General features: G+C 37.8%; 1 protein-coding gene across 3 annotated transcripts; it reads right to left on the bottom strand.

Moving 5' to 3' along the window:
• Positions 1-526: 526 nt before the first annotated feature.
• On the bottom strand, positions 527-23,322 carry LOC109163140 (brassinosteroid LRR receptor kinase-like). Of its 3 annotated transcripts, XM_019311883.1 has the most exons (4): positions 22,273-23,322; positions 4,486-4,492; positions 3,176-3,181; positions 527-536 (listed from the first exon to the last, which is right to left on the bottom strand). In XM_019311883.1, coding segments are annotated over exons 1-4 (1,056 nt in total). In that variant the 5' UTR covers positions 23,314-23,322; the 3' UTR covers positions 527-534. The 3 variants fall into 3 exon arrangements, with proteins under 3 accessions (XP_019167428.1, XP_019167429.1, XP_019167427.1); XM_019311884.1 differs by lacking the exon at positions 3,176-3,181; XM_019311882.1 differs by lacking the exons at positions 527-536; positions 3,176-3,181; positions 4,486-4,492 and adding an exon at positions 21,989-22,168 and having other exon boundaries at positions 22,266-23,322.
• Between the last annotated feature and the right edge of the window lie 220 nt (positions 23,323-23,542).

Genomic DNA, 23,542 nt, shown 5'->3' with positions numbered 1-23,542 from the left:
AAACTCAGCCTCATTATCACAAATTTCAGGCTGGGGAATGTAGTTGAAAATGCTATCATCTCCTTTGCTATTGCCATTGACAAAATGAGATGCATAGCTTTGCATTCCCTGCCTATTCTGACTTGTACCAGAAATGTTGGTTGGTCCAGGCTTAGAGCCTCCCAAACCAGCATTTCCAGTAGCTCTTTTGGGAGCAGAGCTGCCTGGATCCATATTTGTGTGAACTGTCTTTGAGACATTTTCACAAACAGGTTTCAGGCAGCTATCCTTGTTTGTATTTTTCCCATCATTTAGGTCAGAATTATTACCTGTGGCATCTTTGTCTTTCATCCATGGAGGGTTTGGGAAGTCCTCATTCCGCTCCCTTGATTCCGTGGCTCTCATCCCCTGAGATTCCAGCTCTATTGGTCTTTTGATGCCAATTTCTACTTCGTTGAATGTCACTGCCTTCGCCGGAGGGTTTTGACAGAGATTTCCCTCCTTAAACTTCGAGATCGGTTTCTCTCCGATCACAACTGGGTCCGAGACTGCAATCTCTACTGCAGATTTTACTGGAATCTTCTCCGAGCCTCTTTCTGGCTCCTCCTCCGATTTTTCATTCGTTACAGCGTCTACAGCTCTCATGTCTGCGATTAACAACCCCTTGTACTTGTTTTTCAATTTTTCCAGAACTTTTCTCTCGAGATTGTAATTTCCCACAATCTTCTTTTGGAACACCTTTGTCGCCTCTTCTAAGAAGCGATCAGCCAGTAGATCTTCCATCACCTCCTGATTATCAGCAGCTTTCTCCATAATTGCATCCAATTCCTCAATGTCAAATATTACCTCATATTCCCCAATTCTCAGTGGAATTTTTCCAGATTTTGACTCATCCGAGGCCTCCGATTGAGTCATCGAGATGCTTAGCTCTCGTCCAGGGGTTGATTTCAGCTCCAGTCTCTCAGAATTCATCGAGACATCATCATCGGAGCTCAATTCTCGATTTATAACTTCCTTCACCCCCGCGATCGGCATAGTCCCTCGACTATTCTCTGGATTTTCCCCATCGCGATTCCTCACTGGAGACGCCTCCGATTGTTTCTTCAGATTTGGAGTCTCCCTGTCAAGACGAGCAAGAGGCTCGGTTTTTATCTTCTCCAGCGACGTAACCGTCGCTGGATCACCGCCGGCCAGCGGCGCCGCTGGTGGTGCAGGTTGCAGGGATGGCAGTTGAATTATGATTGCAGATGTTGGTTGATGGACTGGAATTGAAGTTTGCACCATACCCAGTGGAGTTTCACACCATAGTAAGAGCACGCCTCGTATTCTATTGTTTGGTTCGCGGAAGGAATAGACTTTATGAATTATATTAAATATGTTTTAAAAGACAAAAATACCCTTATAAAAATATGTGATGGTGGCGATGGTGGTGGCAGTGGTGGTGGTTGCGGCGGCGGCGGTGGCGGTGGTGGGCAGTGGCGGTAGTGCTGGTGGCGGCAGCGGTGCTGGTGGTGATGGTGGCAGCGGCGGTGGTGGTAGTGCTGGTGGCGGCAGTGGTGCTAGGATGGTGGTGGCGACGGCGGCGGCGGCAGTGGTGAAATAGGAAATAAATTTAATTGGAGGTAAAATAAGAAATAGAAACTTTAGGTTATTCTTGAAAACTCGGGAATAATAGCCTAATACCGGGGGGAGGGTGGGGGGGTTGCTAGGAATCTCTATTCCCCTTGCAAGGGTAATAGGTCATTCCCGAGAACAATGTTCCTGAGAATACAAGTGGTTCCCAAACAGAAGAATATGCCTGGGAATGCTATGTCATTCCAGGCCTATTCTGTGAACCAAACAATCCATTAGGAAATTAAACTCTCTGGTATCATCCAGTGATCCCACAATTTTGTTATCTTTTAATATCAAAATCTCTATCAACTTCTCAGAACCTAAAATGAGTTGTGAAAAGTTGAAAAAGAATTATATGATAAATCTAGAGTTCTAAAATTGCTAAGGTTCCACAGATTCAGTAGGGGAAAAGTTGTAACAAGGCACGAATATAGGCTTAGTACGTGTTCTCAACAAAGAAAGCTTTATAATTAAGCGAAGCCAATCTGAAACAGAATGAAGGTCTAACCCATCCATATTGAGATACTCCAAGGAAGAAAGATGAGAAATCCATTCCAAGCTGTCAACTACTTTTAGTTGATGATAATTGTAGTTCTCAAGGTCAAGATATTTCAAAGTGGATTGAAGATGATTGTTTTAGCAGTACGTATAGGTTTTGTTGTAGCTCTAAGAACTAATGCAATATTGTGAGAAATGTTTTCCAAGAGTGGTTTAGTGCAATCTTGAATGTTCTAGACACTATTGGAATTGTGTATGTAGCTGCGATTCTATATCATATCTGGAGGGCACCGAATGAAACTGTATGGGATGCTTGCCTACCTCTACCCAGGAAGGTGATCACCGCGGCAACCGCCACCAGGCATGCATGGCAGCGTGTACACGGTACGGTGGCCGACCGAGACGCTGTCGGCAGCTCCGTTATTGTGACCACGGCCGGACCGCCCCCTACTCCACTGTCGGAGCCCGCTGTTACGGCCAATGTGCTGGCTGCCATTATCCAACCACGAAGATGCTTTGTCGATGCCAGGTACTACCACGACGGGAACTCTGCTACGATGAGTGCTGTAGTGGTAGATGCCGATGGAAGATATGTTACGACCGTTACCAAATTGTTTCTCCCTACTCATGGCTGAGGCGTTTGCGTGCAAAGAGGCTTTATCGTGGCTCCGGGGACGCGGCGAACAGGATGTCCAAATTTACACAGATTGCCAGACATTACAGACCTATCTATCTATCATCATCAGGAACACCACCCAGATCATATGTTGGCTATGCTATTGATGCCTGCAAAGCTAGCATGCCAACCTTTAATTTCTGCGCTATTTATTTTATTCCTAGATCACAGAATTTACTAGCTCATACTTTAGCTTCTACGGTTTTAGATAATTCCATGACTATATGTACTGGGACTCTGTCCCTCCTGACTCCATTTCAGCTTACTTCTAAATATAACCACATTGGTTGCTTTCAAAAAATATAGTGAATAGTCCACCTTATTAAATATTATTAGATCAGAGTTAATTTCACTTTTGGTCCTAGATTTATAGCTGTCAGTCTACTTTTAGTCATTCTTTTTCAGAACACCCATCTTTAGTACTACTTCAACAAAATCATTGAATTGTCGTTAAATACAGATCATTTCGATCATTTTTATACAAAGTGGGTTAACATGCTATATTTTTATTTTTATTTTTTTGAAAAGAAAATCATAATTGAAGACCTAAATGCCCTTGTATTTTACGAAATTTAAATGGTTTTGTTGATGGAACTACCAAAAATAGTTGTGGCACAATAATACTAGAACCAAAGAAGGATGATTTAATTTAAAAAAAAAAAAAGACTAAAAGTGGATTATCACCTATCAATTTAACACAAAAAATGGAATTAACTCTAATTGATCATGCAATGCATTTTTTAAAAAAAAATGTTTGGTGAGAAAGCACATTCCACTCGGCACACAATCATCATTTCTTGCAAGCTTGGACTTATCAAATAATAAATTATCTAGTTACGCGCATCCCACTCAACACACAATTAATTACACGAGTTCACTGAAGCATTTCAAACTTGAACTCAAGGCAACTAAGGTTCGAGCTCGGTTCGACTTGTGTGTACTCTAGCTCAAATTAATAAATTAAAGTTAATAAGTAGTTTTCATAGTGAGTCAAATTTCAAATCTTATAATTATTAAGTCAATTGTTTGATCAACTCTACGTATAAACATGGTGTGTAAGTGTGTTAAGATTATATTGTGTAAATATAATACAAATTAAAATCAGAAGATATGAAATGCAAATCGTACATGTAATAACATAATGTTTGAGTCGTCCTGGAGCGACTACCATCCATAAATCTATAATAATAAGTTATGGCGGCAGAGAATATTTGAAGACAAATAATATGGCACCAAGGATTTGATGTATATAGTGTGAATAACATTTTAAGATACTGATGCAAAGCATGTAAAAACAAAGAAATAATGCTTGGAGAGAAAACAAATTAACAAACTTCTTAGACAGGTACAAAATTCCAAATATGCAAAACGGCAGGTATTCAAGTTTAATCGGAAAATTAACCATAATAATATCAGCCACATCAACAATATATATTATTTTGGAAATATAAAAACTTACAAAGAGTACAGTGATGTAGAATGCAATCATATATTAGACAGCCTAATTGTCTTTTGCATCTTCATATCTAATAATCTATAGCTTTAATTTGAATTGAATTTCTTGGGAGTTTGTGGATCAACAATTCTATCCAACTACTGCTTATATATATAGTTCCCGATTGTAGTCGTAGCTTAGGGTTTCCACCGTCGGATACAATGACTAATTCTCTCGCTGAATTGTAAACACCTTTTTTTTTTTTTTTTTTTTTTGGTGGGACAGCTGGCCTGATTGATGATGGAGTTGAAATTTCTAAAAGGACCATCAATAACTAAGGGTTTTATCATAGATAACAAGTTTGTTAGTGAGAGGGTTAAATCTACAATGTTAAATACAATGTTTGAACTCCAAAGTGTTTTTAAATTTATACAATAAGTCATTTTGATTTTTTATATTTTTATTAACATCTTCATAAAAAGTATAGACTTTAAATCAAGTTCATCTAAAAATAAATTTACAAACTAAAAGGTTCTAATGTCTTTTATGTTGAAAATTCATCTTCACCAATATCTAATTACTTACCCACAAAACATATTTTCAAAATGGTTTATTTGGGATAAAAATTCTTTCTAAAATTTTGAGTTGAAAATGTTGAAACCAGTTTTTAAATTTTTTTTTTTTATTATTAATTAAGAAACAACTTAGAACTTTTTCAAAGACTTTTAGTTAATTAGAGAACGTACGTAACAGCATAAAAATGTTTCTTTCCAGAATAAAAGATATAATAAATTAGATTGATCAATAATAATTTTTATTCTAGAATTATCGTTCCCATCAATATAACTAATGATATGATGAATAATAAAAATTCCAATTATAAGAATAATCACAAGAACTTCTAAAATATACATTCCCATCATAATAGTAAATTCCACAAAGATTTCTTCTATTTTACCCAACAAAAAAACCACAAATATTATTATCATCACTACTAGCATTGTATATGAATAAAAGGAAATACACACATGATTAAATAACTAAAATTCTTTATTCAAAATGACATGAATCGGAGGTACCATACTCCGGTGGTCTTATGCACCCGCGGCTCATGAAGACAGGCTAGCTGATCTTGCTTCCGTGCATCACCCTTCATTTATAATAACTGCAAATTCAATTTCACTGCTACAAATTAAAGGAAATGTATGTAATTTTAAATTAGAAATTCGAATAATTCTAATTACCTATTTCTTCAACATGGCTCCCATGCTCCTCTTCAATTTGGTTCCATGAGATATAATGAAAAGATAGATATCATCTTTTTTGTCTTCTAAAAATTGGAAAAACGCAAGTCTCCAGGACCGCTTGAGTATTAGCGTTCCACACACTCCCCAAAATCCAAGAATAAATCCAAGTGTCATACTCAAAAAGAAATCAAAGTCTAATAAAATCCAATGCTCTTCTTCATCAATATCATCATTATCATTTCCTTTTGTCCATAGGCCATTTCCTTGTTTGCTACTTCGACATTTGGTCTGAAGTGGAAGCCCACGTAATTCTGGATTCCCTTGATACGCTTCAGTGAACCCTTGTAATTGCGTGCCAGGTGGAATGCAACCAGATAAGTTATTATTTGACAAGTCCAAGACGGCAAGAAATGATAAATTAGCCATGCTCACGGGTATTGCTCCAAACAACTGATTGTGTGATAGATCGAGAATCTCTAGTGAGTTCATCTCACCAATCTTGTACGGGATGGACCCAATCAAATTGTTATTTGAAAGATTTAGTGAGATTAGCCCATGCAAATCTGTCAAGTCTACAGGAATTTCTCCAACCAATCTGTTGTTTGATAAATCAATAGCTTTCAAGAATTTGAGGTTTTCTTTATACTCGGCCTCCTTTCCCTTCCACGTAACCATTTCAAAATCAAAGAAAAAGTAATGGAGACTATTTAATATCCCAAAGAGGGAGGGGCTCTCTTCAAAATGTGCTTCGTGTAGAAACCATTCATCAAGCATTTGAGTCATGCCACTACTGTAATTACTGAAGCAAGTTGGGATGGGTCCATATAAGTTGTTTGAAGATAGATCTAAGATACTAGTAGGGATCGATCCTTTTAGTTCATTTGAATGCAAGTAAAGGACCTTCAACTGTGTCAAACTTTCCCCAATCCATACAGGAATATCCCCACTTAATTGATTCTTTCCAAGATCCAAAATTCTCAATGAAGTGCAATTCTTCAAAGATATGGGCAACTCCCCAAATAAACCAGTGTTCCTTAAATGCAGTGATGAAATCCGATTCAAATAGCCCAGAGATGAAGGGATTTCTCCTGAGAAGTTATTATTTGCTAGGTTTAGCAGCCCAAGGTCAATGCCAGCAGATTGTGCCAAACATTCAGGAATATTCCCAGAGAAGAGATTGTCGGAAAGGTCAAGATAATTAGATTCCTTAAATTCATCTATACAAAGAAAAGAAACGGTCCCAAACAACTTATTTTTAGAAAGGCTTAGAAATATTGCTCCTGAGTAATTTTTTGGAACTGGACCTTCAAGTTTGTTATCGCTCAAGTTTATTACAGTAAATGTTGAGGCCAAGTTAGGTAAGATGCCTCGAAGCGAATTTTGAGAAATACTCAAATCACGTAAGCAAGTAAGACTAGAGAGCCATTGAGGAATGAAGCATGAAATTCCATTATCTGAGATATCGAGGATTTCTAGGTATAATGTCTGTGTCTGAATCCAACTAGGAAATTTGGGACCCAACTTGCAAGATCTTAGTCCTAGACGCCTCAATTGAAATGGGGGAACCCAATTGGTGCTCAGATTCAACTTTATATCGTTATCGGACAACGAAAGCACCTCCAATTTGCTAAAATTAGAAAAGTGGGTTTCATTGATGGCTTCTCCGAAAAAGTTTGAGGAAACATCTAGCTCAATAAGATTGGAAAGGTGACCGATGTTACTCCCCATTAAATTTCCTACAATCTGATTGTAGCTAATGACTAAGGATTCAAGAGACAACATTGTTGACATGTCGGGTAGTGGACCAGAAACGAGTTCTGAGAAGTTGAAAGAAAACAAGTTTCTTGACAAATGTAGAGCTTTCATGTTCCCAAGATACCTCAAAAATTTAAGATCCTCAATCTTCTCACCTTGCAGAAAATTATAGGAGAGATCAAGATGTTCAAGGGAATACATTTTGGTCACAACATCTGGAACCATACCAAATAATTGGCTATTAAAAAGCTTTAGTTCTTTCATCCTATAACTTTGATTTAGCCACAAGTTCAATAATGAAGAAGTTAGATCCCCACCCTCCATATACAAGTATTCAAGGGACTTGGAAGAGTTAAGGTTGAGAAGTGATTGGAGATTATTGGGAACTGTATAGGAATTCAGATGTAGAGCTCTCAACAATGGCAGCTTTGTAATTGAGTCTAGCCAATCTAAAGTTTGATAGAGGTATGTAAATTTCAAGTTGAGGTATTCCAAAGATGAAAGACCAGAAATCCATTGTAAAGAGGAACCCATTATGAGAAAATTGTTTCCAAAGTCGAGGTATTTTAAGGTGGAAATATTTCCTAAATGAGGAGGAACGTTCCCGAACAAATGGTTGAAAGAAAGATTGAGATAGACTAAGTTGTGTAGAGAGCCAATGAAGGTTGGAATAATACTTTCAAATTGATTGCAACTAAGATCCAAGTAATTGAGAAATGATAAATGAAGCAAGGAAGGGTCAATTTCACCTTGTAAAGAAGGGCTGATTTCACAATATAAGTGTGGAGAGCATGATGTTCCATTAGAGCACATGACTTGAGGCCCCAAAAGAAGAGCAACAACATGGGTAGTTGTATTGTCGCAACGAATTCCCTTCCATTTACAACAATCATTATCTTCACCGGTCCATGAAGAAAGAAGGTTGTTAGGGTCGGAAATGCCATGTTTGAAGCTTAGTAGAGCTTGTCTCTCATTCTCAATGCAAATGCTATTTGAGATTCTAGTATTAGAGAAGAACAAAAGCCAAACGAGGAAAAAACTATGGTGAAGATATTCAAAACTACAACTCCTCATTATTAGAATTGTGTAGTAGATAAAATAAAGAAAAGTTGATAGATAGATGATGTAGCTAGGACTACAATCAGGAACTATATATAAGCAGTAGTTGGATATAAAATTGTTGGTCCACAAACTCCCAAGAAATTCAATTCAAATTAAAGGTAGATTAGATATGAAGATTCAAAAGACAATTAGGCCGTCTAATGATTGCATTCTACATCACTCTTTGTATATTGCATATTTGGAATTTTGTACCTGTCTAAGAACAGTGTTAAGGTTTGTTAATGCGTTTTCTCTCAAAACATTATTTCTTTGTTTTTACATGCATTGCATCAGTATCTTAAAATGATATACATCCTTGGTGCCATATTATTTGTCTTCAAATATTCTCTGCCGCCATAACTTATTATTATGGATGGTACGTAGTCGCCCCAGGACGGCTCAAACAGTAAGTTATTACATGTACGATTTGCATTTCATATCTTGTGATTTTGCATTATATTTACACAATATAACCTTAACACACCATGTTTATACGTAGAGTTGATCGAATAAATGACTTAATAATTATGAGATTCTAAATTTGACTTACTGTGACAGCCATTTATTAACTTTAATGGTTTAAGCTAGATTGCAAACCAGCGGAGCCAAGTTCGAACCTATGTTTGATGAAGTAGGAAGCAGAGAGCTGGATGAGAGAAGAATTCATTGAGAAGAATGGTTTCGATTATTCTAGGCAAAACTAGAATTCATTCACCCTCCCCTATATTATTAATTAGGTAGATTATCATTTACCATTTAGTGTTCCTAATTGAGACTCTATCCTTATAAATACATTTCTTCTACCTTATAATACAATGAATTGATCAATAATAAGATAATTAATAACTATTATTCTATCTTTCCTACTACTACGATCAAATATATGGGATTGAAAGCTAAACAATGTCAAACACACTCCCCAAAATCCAATGGCGAATCCAAAGATTAAGCTGATGTAGAAACCCATATTCTCCTTCCAGTTATCATGCTTATTCCCTTTAGTGCCTGCTGATCTCTACAGCATTTCATCTCCAGGGCACACATTCAGGGTTGGTAGTCCACACAATTGAGTTCCCTTTGGAATGGCACCACACAAATGGTTATTTGACAAATCCAGGTACTCAAGAAAGTATATATTCGCCATGCTTATAGGATCGGAATTCTACCAGAAAGGCAGTTATTGGACAAATCCAAAGATTTTAATTGTGTCAACTGCCCAAACTTCTCAGGGATGTTACCACTGAAATGGTTTCTTGATAGGTTCAATGAAACCAGTTCGTATAGACTAGTAAGCCCTGCAGGAATGAAGTCTCTGATTCCTCACCAGCAAACTCGTTGTAACTAAGGTCTATCAGGCAGTTATTCTCGAGGTCTAACATTGTGTTTGGAAGTGTACCGCTGAGGCTGTTGTAAGAAAGATTTAGATATCGTAAATTGTAAGACAAATTCCAAAACTAGTCAGGAATGAAGTCTCTGATTCCATTACAAGAGATATCTAAATATTCAAAATCCATATGAGTGTGAGGTAGGGAAGTTTGGGCCCAAGTTGCAAGAACTTAATTTCATCACTTTGAGATGGAAGGGTGGAACCCAGGCTGAGGAGAGACTAAGTGTCAACAAGTTGTGATACAAGCCTAGTACCTTCAGATTTGGGATATCAAAGGCTGATTGTGGTTATTGATGACTGTGATTGTGGCCGAGATTTGGCTGATTGTGGCTGATTGATGACTGTGATTTGACAGAATTATGGCTGATCATATTTGTCATAATTTGTATAATTAGGTGTATATATTCTTACCTAATGTAGAATAACAATAATTAGTGTAATAAGTGTAGATATATTCTTGTCTAGAATAGATGTAGAACAATCACTATTTATTGGAGAGATTAACAAGAAGAGGATATTCAGTCTTTTTCTCAAAGTTTGTCATGGTATCACAGCTAGTTTTTTTTTTTAAATTCATAGCTAAATCTTCGAATTTCCGTGTTTTTTTTTTCTGTGTTGTTATCTTCCAGAGGGTTCTGTTTTTTTTTTTTTTGGGTTGATTTTTTTTATCAACAATTTTGGTCTTGGGATTATCCCTTTTTGGAAGAATGTCTGCAGAAAATTTTCTTGGCAGGATGCCTACAGAGACTTTGGCTATCAGATTTACAGGAAAGAACTATGCAGCATGGGAATTTGAGTTCAGAATGTTTCTGAAAGGGAAGGAGCTTTGGTGTCACATTGACGGATCTGATCCGGCTCCTGAAGAAGGTCCAGAACGTGATCAATGGGAGGCAATAGATGCTCGGATCATCTCTTGGATTTTAGGTTCTATTGAAGCTTATATGGTGAACAATTTACATTCCTTTAGTACAGCTAAGGAGATGTGGGATTATTTGCAGCGCATCTATAATCAAGGTAACACTGCAAGACGATTTCAACTCGAACTTGAGATAAGTAACTTCAGTCAAGGTAATCTCTCTATTGAGCAGTATTATTCTGGATTTATTAATCTATGGAGTGAATATTCTAGTATTATTTACTCAAAGGTACCTCAAGAGGCCTTAGCTAGTGTTCAGGAGGTTCATAAAGATAGTCAACGTGCTCAGTGTTTGATGAAACTATGGCCAGAATTTGAAGTTGCTCGGGGTGGATTGCTGAATAGATCCCCTGTCCCTTCCTTGGATATGTCTTGGTGAATTATTGCGTGAAGAACAAAGAATGGCTACGCAAGCTGTTCTAGGTTTGTCCAAGGAGACTTCTGAGGTTGTTAATGTTGTTTATGCGGCTCAAGGGAAGGACCGAGGGAAGGGACAAATGCAATGCTATAGTTGCAAGGAGTTCGGGCATATTGCCCGCAATTGTGGTAAGAAATTCTGCAATTATTGTAAACAGAATGGACACATTATCAAGCAATGTCCTACACGCCCAGAAAACCGACGAGGCCAAGCTTTTCAGGCTGCCATCTCAGACCCTACCAATATCAGTTTTCCAGCCATGATTGCTGGCACAAATTCGTCTTTTGCTACTCTAGAAATAGTCCAACAGATGATCATCACAGCATTCTCTACTCTTGGACTTCATGGTCAAGGTAAGATTGTTTCTTCTCCTTGGTTTGTTGATTCTGGGGCATCAAATCATATGACTGGATCACCTGATTAGCTGCATAATCTTCGAAAGTATACTGGTAAACAACAAATTCAGATTGCAAATGGAAGTAATCTTCCAATTACCGCCATTGGTGATATTGGACCTTCCTTTCGTCATGTATTTGTCTCTCCGGGATTGTCTACTGGTTTAATCTCTGTTGGGCAGTTGGTGGATAATAACTGTAATGTAAATTTCTCTTGTCAGGGTTGTCTTGTGCAGGATCAGGGGTCGGGGAAGGTGATCGCGAGGGGGCCTAAAGTGGGCAGATTATTTCCATTGCAATTTATACCTAGAACTTTGTCTTTTGTCGTCTATTGTTATTGAAAATAAGGCTGATATTTGGCACAAACGATTGGACCATCCAAATAATGTGATATTATCTCATTTGATGAAACATGGTTTTCTTGGCAACAAAAATCAGTGCTCTTCTAGTAGTCTTGATTGCTCTGTTTGTAAACTAGGAAAAAGTAAAGTGTTACCTTTTCCTACATATGGGACTCGTGCTAATACTTGTTTTGAAATTATACATAGTGATGTTTGGGGTATTACTCCTATCACTTCCCATGCGCAGTATAAATATTTTGTGACATTCATTGATGACTATAGTCGTTTTACATGGTTATATTTTCTGCGTACCAAAGCTGAAGTTTTCACTGTTTTCAAAAGTTTCATAGCTTATATTGAGACTCAATTTTCCACCCTTATCAAGGTTCAACGGTCTGATAATGGAGGTGAGTATATGTCACATGATTTTCAAGCTTTCTTACAGCAAAAAGGCATTATATCCCAACGATCTTGCGCTAATACCCCTCAACAGAATGGGTTAGCTGAACGGAAAAACTGTCACCTGCTGGATATGGTTCGCACTTTACTCTTAGAGGCCTTAGTTCCACCTAGATTTTGGGTGGAAGCTTTGTCAACGACAGTTTATCTAATTAATTGGCTACCTTCTCAACAATTGAATTTTGATTCTCCTTACTTTCGTATCTTTGGTATGCAGCCTGATTATCATATGCTACACACTTTTGGATGTGTTTGCTTTGTCCACTTGCTTTCACATGAACGTCACAAGCTTTCAGCTCAATCAGAAAGGTGTGTGATTGCGGTAGTTTGGGGCAAACAAATAATACCCGGAGTATTCGGGTTGTCGAACCACAGAGAAGTGGAGTACTAATCACTAGCTACTAGGTTACTCATATGAAACTAGTCCGAACAAAACTTGAAGGTTGATTGGTTGCATAAAATAACAAGCAGAATAAAATAAGTAACAAGGTTTTGTAGACAATAGAGTAAAACAGGATTCTTGGTATCACAATGTTTAATCACCTAGTGCCAATTAACGTTTGTAATATTTGGTTTGGAATTAAGATTTGTATGGGAATGCAAAGTGGAATTGAATTACTCCTGTAATCTCTATTCCTAGTGAATTTTCACTCCCATGGCTTAAAAACCCAATAAGATCAAAGATCAGCATTCAATTATTCCTAATTACTACCATCTCCCGATGAGCAATAATCTAGAATAAACTTCCCCTAATTAGTTCCCCTTTCCCAAGGTCCAACCATTAGGTGCAATCGTGTGTGCCCTAATTTATGCCCCAACTCCCATTGGTGACACAAACATGACTGTGAAGGTAGTAATTTAGGCCTTTAATTACCAACAACAACAGATTAAAACAAGATTGCAACACAAATCATAAAACCGAACATAAATATATTAAGAAATTAACGAACTAGGCACATAGGTTCATAAACAAATTCACCCAAAAATCCTTAAAGAATTTAGCCAAGCATGGCTAAATTATACATAGCAAATATGAATAAAGGATTACAAATCATCAAAAGAGTACAAGAATTGACCAAGCGATTCTCCCAAATCTCCTTGGCTTCCTCCTTGCTTCCAAAAAAGACAACTTGAGCCTCTTGATTTCTCTCTTTCTTGTCTACAAAGAACTCTAAAAATCTCTCGGTGTGTTTCTTAGGGTTGAGGAATGAGGGATTTTATAGTAGGTACAAAGTTGAGATGAAATAGGAATCTTATACAAAATTGGACTCAAATTATAATTCATATATTAAAGTAAAGAAATTGCCGTCCCACTTAATTGGAATGTTGATGTAGCTAGCAAGCTTTGACTTTGGAAATAGTGCCCCAATGATTAGGGAATCATTGTTCAACCCACCATGCAACCCACCATTTGAATTGAACTTTGCCGCAACATTGTAATTTAACGCACTTCGCGACTTTCTCGACGCGTCGAGCTATGGTTCGACGCGTCGAGACCTGATGGTCTCGATCGAAAGATTTTCTGAAAATTTTCGACGCGTCGAGTCCTCTGGGCCCTGAACTCGTCCAAAATTGCTCCAAACTCATCCTTGAACTTCCCTTGCTCATAGAATTGACCTACAATGGTTCAATAACACTAACAAACACCGTAAAACATTCAAAACAAGTGCGAACCATAATTAAATGATAATAGCAAGGAAAACCTGTATTAAATAAGTAAAATTAATTAAATAACTTAATTACCGAGATGATTCAAAATAACCATAAAAACAAGCACAGATGTGATAACATCATCCCCTCACACTTAAGCATTTGCTTGTCCTCAAGCAAAACTAAGGAATAAAATCACAAGTCAAAACATACAAAATACTCATGCTCTCTCTTGCACAACCTTTCAAACCACCAACCCACTTGCTACAAAACAACAAGCTTCAAGTATCAAATTAGTTTGGCATAAGAGACCCATTTCCAAGCCAATAACCAAGCGCCAAGAATTTAAAGCATGTGAAGATCAAAGAGTGCACAAATACTCAGTTGAGATTATGCAAGACACGGTTCATGAATGAGATCCCATAGGCTTGCCTTTCATACTCCCCTAGATCAAATCTAAGAATGCATGCTAAGATCAAATAGGACTTTATTAAGCTTGGAATGGGGCTACAGGTGATGGCTAACAAAGAAGTGGTATGGAAAAATTAATCAAAAAGAGAGAATGTCACAATTTATCTAAACTTTTCAAAATTTTGAAGAGATGAGATAATCATAATTTCAATGAGCAAATTTCTTTTAAGAACTTAGCAACTCTTTGGTAAAGTGGGGATCCAAACTCAAAAACTTTCAATCTCTTTTTTTTTTTTTCATTCTTTTCTTTGTCTTTGGACTTCTTTTGGATATAGCAAGATAATTTTAATCCAAACTTTCATGACCCCCACACTTGAACATTTGTAACACTTGCTGCTTTTTTTTTTTTTTTCGTAGCACAACTCCATAAAAACTCTTCTTATAGAAAAGATAAAGATAAAAGTTTCATTCTCTCAAGGGTGGATGGGAAATATTTGGCCAAGGGCTAATGGTTATAATAATGGGGTAAATCAAAGAAAAACAATCACAAAGAGGGGATAAGTGCTTAGCACTTATTTGAACAAACAAAAGGCACAATGGGGAAACGAAGGATAAAAATATATATAGGGACAGGTTTAAAGGCTATGGCTAAATAATAATGGCCTAAATCACTTCAAAACATGCAAAACTTAGACATCACTTAGGGAGTAATGAGGCAAGTTCTAGCAAAACACCCATGACCGGAATCTCACATAAGCCTTCACTAGCAATGCAAAACACAAGATCAAGAATTAATCCAATTATTAAGTAGTTAACAAAGCTATTGGCAAGGGAATAGATCAAATATGTGTTACACCTCAAATCATCCATCACAAATTGAGATGCAGCAAGCACCACTAAAACAAACCACAGACCAACAAGAGAGAGTAATTGTAACAGCATGCTAAGACAAGTAACTTATTCACCAAAAAAAAACATATGAGTCATCCAAGCAAAATCAAAAATTTTAAAAATTTTAGAAATATCCCCAAATTAATGACTCCTCCCCTCACACTTAAAACTTTGCATCGTCCCTGATGCAACATAAAAGAAAAGTAGAACAACAGAAAAGAGAAAAACTAAAAAGCAATAAAATAATCACGAACTAGAAAGCAATAAAACTAAATAAGACGAATCTAGAAAGCAATAAAATTAAACTAGAAAGCAATAAATATGAAATAAATAAAAGATAACATGGGGTGCCTCCCATGAAGCGCTAAGTTTAACGTCGCTAGCTCGACCCAACCTGGTTATGGAGTGCTCATCCTGGTTGATCCGCGAGTTTGATCTCATCACCCCATAGACTCTTCAAATGCAAATACTCATCATGTGTCACCTTGAGAGTAGGGTCGGTGTGCAAAATTGACTTGCAATCAATGATTTTTGGCTCATCAAGAACATTAAATTCCACCTTTTCCTCCCCAAAGTCAAAAATCATGGACCCTTTCCTTGCATCAATCATTGCTCCAATAGTGGCTAGGAAGGGTCTCCCCAAAATGAGTGGAACGTCTAGGTTCCTTCGGACATCTATCACTATAAAATCACAAGGCACAAAATACTTGTCCACACGAACTGGGACATCTTCAAGGATTCCAATAGGTTTTACGATGGATCTATCTGCCATTTCTAAGGTGAATTGGATTGGTTTTGGTTCTCCCAACCCTAACCCTTGACAAAGAGTAAGAGGCATAACACTCACACTGGCTCCTAAATCACAAAGGGATCCCTTTAAAGGTCGGCCTCCAATCACACAAGGAATTGTGAACTTCCCCGGATCTCTATGCTTAGGTATATTCCTCCCAATTCCCGGGGTCAACGCTTGATACTCTTGTGCCACAGCTACCATCTCTCGTTCCCCATATTTCTTTTTCTTAGCTAGAATCTCTTTCAAAAATTTTCCATAAGAGGGAATTTGTGAAAGCAAATCAAGTAAGGGAACTGAAACTTTCAAACTCTCAACAATCTCCAAAAACTTTTTCCACCTACTTTCTTTTGTTGTTTCAAGTTTTTGAGGAAAAGGCAATGGGGGTACATACCTTCTCACAGGTTTCTCTACTTCCTTTTGAACTTGTTGATTATTTTGCACAGCAATTGGCTCATCTTCTATACCATCAAGTATCTCTTCAATCTTCTCCTCAACTGTCTTTTTAGGAATTGATGCTTTGATTGGAAGAGGTGGCTCTTCAAGTACTTTGTCACTCCTTGTAACAATTGCATTTACATGCTCCCTTGGATTTTCAGGCATAGCTGGCAACTTCCCTGTGACCTTAGTACTTGATATAGAAGGTTGATTTGCTAATTGTTTTTCAACCATATTTTGGCGAGCATCCATCTTATCCATCCTTTCTGTAATCTCTAACTGACCTTTAATCAATTTTTCCAACAATACTTCCGTATTTGATTGTGGTGGGGCCTCTGAAACGGGAAATTTTGATTGAACTTGAGTACCTTGAAAACCCAGAAGACCTCTATTAACAAAGTGTTGAGGGTTGGCAGCTCCCATTGGGTTGCTCCATGAAAAACCGGGATGGTTCCTTGAATTATTAGGATGGTAGGTCCCTTGAGGTTGGAAAGACTGTTGATGAGGCCTATTATATCCCAACATATTAACTTGCTCCATAGACGTTTGGGAATTTAACTCGTCGAGACAATCCCCCGACTTATGTCCACCACCACAAAGTTCACACATCAAAACTCGACCAAGAGTAGGAGGGTTAGAAACATGACTCACATTGTGATTTTGGATGGTGATTTGGGCAAGTTTTTGAACCATGGAGACCACATTATCCAACTTTGTTGACAAATCGGCTAATTTCCCCGCATCATGAATTCATCCTACAAGCTTTTGTGGAGACCTCTCCGTGTACCAAGTAGATCCATTCATAGCAATTTTCTCCAATAGTTCCTCGGCTTGTGTTGGCTCTAGAATCGTGAACGAACTACCCGAAGAAGCATCCACCAAAATTCTAGAATTATCAAGCAATCCTTCATAGAAAGACATCATCAAATCCCAACTTTGAAATCCATGGTGTGGACATTGCCTCTTCAATTCCTTAAATCTCTCCCAAGACTCAGTGAGGGACTCAGTTGCCAATTGCTTAAAGTTTTGAATTGCCCTTCTCATCCTTTGAGTTTTGGAGATAAGATAGAACTTCTTCAAAAATTCTCCATGTAATTTGTCCCAAGTGTCAAAATGGTTATCTGGATGTGAGGATAACCAATCTTCAGCCCTGTCCTTCAGTGTAAAGGGGAAAAGCCTAAGTCTGACAGCATCTTGAGTGACTCCATTTATCTTGAAAGTGCCACAAAGTCGTAGAAACTTGGTGGTGTGAGCATTGGGATCTTCCGTGGGCATCCCTCCAAATCGATCCGCCGCAGCCATGCTGAGTATGGCCGGATTGATCGCAAAGTTATTGGCCTCCACATTTGGAATACTGATGCTACCATGCTCCTCAACATCCGGAGCAAGGTAGTCAGACATTGATCTCCCCTCAACTTGGTTTTCTTGTACTTGTGCCATCCTAGCTTGTTTTCTAAGAAACTTGGCTCTTTTCTCAATATCAAGATTCAAAGGTAATAATCCTTCTTTCCTAAAAGATCGTGTATGCATAAAAAGCCAAGTTCTTAGATTCAAAGCAAAATCACACTCAAAAACAAGGAACTTGTTATGGGTTAGCAAATAAAATAAAATAAATAAATAAATAAATAAATAAAAATGGACTAGACTCCTAAAGTAAGACTTTCACTAATGTCAGTACGATACGCCACTTCCCTGGCAACGGCGCCAATTTGATTGCGGTAGTTTGGGGCAAACAAATAATACCCGGAGTATTCGGGTTGTCGAACCACAGAGAAGTGGAGTACTAATCACTAGCTACTAGGTTACTCATATGAAACTAGTCCGAACAAAACTTGAAGGTTGATTGGTTGCATAAAATAACAAGCAGAATAAAATAAGTAACAAGGTTTTGTAGACAATAGAGCAAAACAAGATTCTTGGGATCACAATGTTTAATCACCTAGTGCCAATTAACGTTTGTAATATTTGGTTTGGAATTAAGATTTGTATGGGAATGCAAAGTGGAATTGATTTACTCCCGTAATCTCTATTCCTAGTGAATTTCCACTCCCATGGCTTAAACACCCAATAAGATCAAAGATCAGCATTCAATTATTCCTAATTACTACCATCTCCCGATGAGCAATAATCTAGAATAAACTTCCCCTAATTAGTTCCCCTTTCCCAAGGTCCAACCATTAGGTGCAATCGTGTGTGCCCTAATTTATGCCCCAACTCCCATTGGTGACACAAACATGATTGTGAAGGTAGTAATTTAGGCCTTTAATTACCAACAACAACATATTAAAACAAGTTTGCAACACAAATCATAAAACCGAACATAAATATATTAAGAAATTAACGAACTAGGCACATAGGTTCATAAACAAATTCACCCAAAAATCCTTAAAGAATTTAGCCAAGCATGGCTAAATTATACATAGCAAATATGAATAAAGGATTACAAATCATCAAAAGAGTACAAGAATTGACCAAGCGATTCTCCCAAATCTCCTTGGCTTCCTCCTTGCTTCCAAAGACAACTTGAGCCTCTTGATTTCTCTCTTTCTTGTCTACAAAGAACTCTAAAAATCTCTCGGTGTGTTTCTTAGGGTTGAGGAAGGAGGGATTTTATAGTAGGTACAAAGTTGAGATGAAATAGGAATCTTATACAAAATTGGACTCAAATTATAATTCCTATATTTAAGTAAAGAAATTGCCGTCCCACTTAATTGGAATGTTGATGTAGCTAGCAAGCTTTGACTTTGGAAATAGTGCCCCAATGATTAGGGAATCATTGTTCAACCCACCATGCAACCCACCATTTGAATTAAACTTTGCCGCAACATTGTAATTTAACGCACTTCGCGACTTTCTCGACGCGTTGAGACCTGATGGTCTCGATCGAAAGATTTTCTGGAAATTTTCGACGCGTCGAGTCCTCTGGGCCCCGAACTCGTCCAAAATTGCTCCAAACTCATCCTTGAACTTCCGTTGCTCATAGAATTGACCTACAATGGTTCATTAACATAAACAAACACCGTAAAACATTCAAAACAAGTGCGAACCATAATTAAATGATAATAGCAAGGAAAACCTGTATTAAATAAGTAAAATTAAAGAACTTAATTACCGAGATGATTCAAAATAACCATAAAAACAAGCACAGATGTGATAACATTAGTGTGCATTTATGGGATATAGCACTACACACAAAGGTTTTTTATGTTATGATGCTACCACTAATAGACTGTGTGTTTCTAGAAATGTGGTTTTCTTTGAACATGAGTACTATTTTTGTCATCAGCAGGATCTCTCTTCACATGGTGTTCTTCTTCCTGCCTTTGATGATATATCCCATTCCATTGAGCTTTTTAAACCTGGTTTTGTGTATCAGCGACGACAAGCCCCTTCCTTGCAAATACTTCCCACCCATGATCCAGTACCCCCCTCAGTGGCTCTTCGCAGATCTACTCGTAATTGTCATCCTCCTGATAGGTATGGTTTTTCTGCTATTGTAGCTGATATTACAGTACCTACCTCTTATTCTCAGGCCACTAAACATGTATGTTGGGAGAAAGCTATGCACGAAGAACTTCAAGCTCTTCAGGAGACTCATACTTGGGATATTGTTCCATGTCCTACTGGTGTTAAACCCATTGGTTGTAAATGGATATATTCCATTAAGTTGAGACCTGATGGGTCACTTGACAGATACAAGGCACGGTTGGTGGCACTTGGAAATCGGCAAACATATGGAATTGATTATGAGGAGACATTCGCACCGGTGGCAAAAATGACGACAGTGCGGCTCATTCTAGCCATTGCTGCTTCCAAGGGCTGGTCATTACGGCAGATGGATGTTAAGAATGCTTTTTTGCATGGGGATCTTAAGGAAGAAATTTATATGACTCCTCCGCCAGGGTTATTTTCTACACCCTCTTCTGATGTTTGTAAGCTCAAAAAGTCAATCTATGGTTTAAAACAGGATCCGCGTGCTTGGTTTGATAAGTTTCGATCCACACTTATTAGCTTTGCCTTTGTCCAAAGTCAGTATGATTCTTCTTTGTTTCTCTGCAAGACTCCTAACGGCATTGTTTTGCTCCTAGTATATGTTGATGATATCATTATTACAGGGACTGACTCTGAATTGATATCTAAGCTTCAACAGCGCCTTCAAAACTCTTTTCATATGAAGGACCTAGGTCCTTTACTCTATTTTTTAGGCCTGGAAGTAAACTCTACGGCGGCTGGTTTATTTTTACATCAACATAAATACATTCACGACATAATTGCATTGGCTGGCCTTCACGATGGTCGATCAGTTGATACTCCTTTAGAAGTGAATGTTAAATATCATCGTGATGAGGGTGATTTTTTACCTGATCCTTCCTTGTATCGCCGTTTGGTGGGTAGCTTGAATTATCTAACTATTACTCGGCCTGACATTTCTTTTGCTGTCCAGCAAGTTAGTCAATTTTTGCAGGCCCCTCGGCACCTTCACTTAGCTGCTGTTCGTCGCATTATTCGCTATTTTCAAGGCACTTCTACTCTGGGTCTTTTCTTTCCTGTGGATTCTCTTATGCACTTGGTTGCATATAGTGATGCTGACTGGGCTGGTTGTTCAGATACTCGACGTTCCGTTACTGGTTGGTGCATGTTTATTGGTAATTCTCTTATATCTTGGAAAAGCAAGAAGCAAGATCGAGTGTCGAAATCCTCCCGTGCTATGTCATCTGCCTGTTCTGAGATTGTTTGGCTTCGGGGATTATTGGGCGAGATTGGGTTTCCTCAAATGGGACCTACTCCACTTCATGCAGATAATACTAGTGCTATCCAAATTATGGCTAATCCAGTTTTTCACGAGCGCACCAAGCACATAGAGGTGGATTGTCACTCACGGCAACGACATCATTTTTTAGTTACCAAATTGATGCTTTCTGATCATTCAGCATCAATTTGAGGGGGGGATATCAAAGGCTGATTGTGGTTATTGATGACTGTGATTGTGGCCGAGATTTGGCTGATTGTGGCTGATTGATGACTGTGATTTGACAGAATTATGGCTGATCATATTTGTCATAATTTGTATAATTAGGTGTATATATTCTTACCTAATGTAGAATAACAATAATTAGTGTAATAAGTGTAGATATATTCTTGTCTAGAATAGATGTAGAACAATCACTATTTATTGGAGAGATTAACAAGAAGAGGATATTCAGTCTTTTTCTCAAAGTTTGTCATGGGAGGCATGACAGAAACGATTCGGAGATTACGCCTTCTAGAGAATTGAATGATAGATCGAGAAGAGTGAGATTAAGGCTATTACTGCCAACATTAAACACTTCCAGAATGTGCAAAAAATGTCCAGTGAGATTGTTTTTTGATAAGTCCAAGGTTTTCAAGTGCCCAAGAAACCCCAAAGAAGAATTTGAAATCCCAAGAGATGGAGTTTGCAGCTGACAGTGACTTAAATGTAAGTTTTGTTGCATATGAAGCTTCTTAATTGACTCAACCCAATCAACAGTGGAGCTAAGGTCCAAATCATTCATGCCCAAATATGTTAAAATCATTAATGCCCAAGGTAGGCTATCATATGATGATATATAGTAGAAGCTCAATACACACAATACAGAATAAAATAGAATTACATGACTTGAAATATGAATACAAACACACAAATACACATGATTATTGAACTTTATTTAGAATGACATGGATCGGATCGGAGGTACTCAAATGGCCTTTGTTCGTACTTCCTGCAGCTCAAGAAGATGAGTTGATCCTGTTTTAATGCATTGCAACTTATTTATTAATCTTTATTACTAAATGAAAATATATTGTAATTTCAAATGAAAAATTTAGAATCTTAATCATCTTACCTTTTACTCCCATGCCTCTCTTCAATTTCGCTCCATAGACTACAATGGCAGTGCAAAGCTTCTCTTTTTTGTCTTCTAATAATTGGAAGTATGCATGTCTCCAAGAACGCTTGAGTATTAAGGTTCCACATACTCCCCAAAAACCAAAAATGAATCCAAGTGCCAAACTCACAAAGAAGTCAAAGTCCCAAATAATCCATCCTTCATCATCTTGAATTTCATCAATTCCCCCTTGTGGAGCATTTCCAGGTTCATCTCTATGACACTTTGTTGGAAGTGGAGGCCCTCGTAGCTTTGAATTTCCCTGATAAGCCTCAGTGAATCCTTGCAACTGAGTGCCAAGTGGAATACAACCAGACAAATTGTTGTTCGACAAGTCCAAGTGAGCAAGAAATGATATACTAGCAAGGGTCGGTGGTATTGCTCCAGAAAGTTGATTGTTTGACAGGTCGAGACTCTCTAGCGACCTCATCTCACCAATCTTGTCTGGGATGAATCCGGTCAGCTTGTTTCTTGACAGGTTTAGGGAATTAAGCATATGCAAATCAGTTATCTCAACTGGAATTTCTCCAACCAATTTATTGCTTGAGAGATCAATGAGCTTCATGAATTTGAGGTTCTTACCATACTCCAACTCTATACCCTTCCACATAAGCCATTCATAATCAAAGAAATATTCTTCGAAAGAGTCTAGAATCCCATAGGTTTGTTGAGAAGATCCAACAGTCTCCGTGTATGGCATCCATTCTTCAGATTTAGTCATTAATGAATTGAAGCAAGATGGAATGGAACCAGATAAATGGTTCAAAGACAAATCCATTATTTGAATGGATTGGAGTTGGCAAATCTTAATTGGGATTGATCCTTTTAGTTCATTTGAATCCAGGCAAAGGATCTTCAACTCTTTTAAGCTTTCTCCTATTGATGCAGGAATACCCCCAGTAAAATAATTATTTCCAAGATCCAAAACCACCAATGAAATGCAATTTTGTAGAGACACAGGAAATTCCCCATCAAACCTATTGTTTCTCAAATGCAGTGAAGCCATATTGTTCAAATGTCCCAAGGGGATTTCACCAAAGAAGTTATTATTTGCCAAGTTTAAACTATACAATTGGCTAACTTTCCCCAAACATTCAGGAATCTCCTTGGTAAAGAAATTGTTTGAAAGTCTGTGTGTGGAGCCAATTAGGAAATTTGGGACCCAACTCACAAGATCTTAGGCCTAGACCTCTTAACTGAAATGGGGGAATCCAGTGGGTGCCTAAATTCAGTCT

The sequence above is a fragment of the Ipomoea nil genome, unplaced genomic scaffold, assembly GCF_001879475.1.
Source record: "Ipomoea nil cultivar Tokyo-kokei standard unplaced genomic scaffold, Asagao_1.1 scaffold2975, whole genome shotgun sequence".
NCBI lineage: Eukaryota > Viridiplantae > Streptophyta > Magnoliopsida > Solanales > Convolvulaceae > Ipomoea > Ipomoea nil.
Note: the sequence above shows the minus strand (reverse complement) of the source record. Positions and strands in the feature narration are given on the sequence as shown.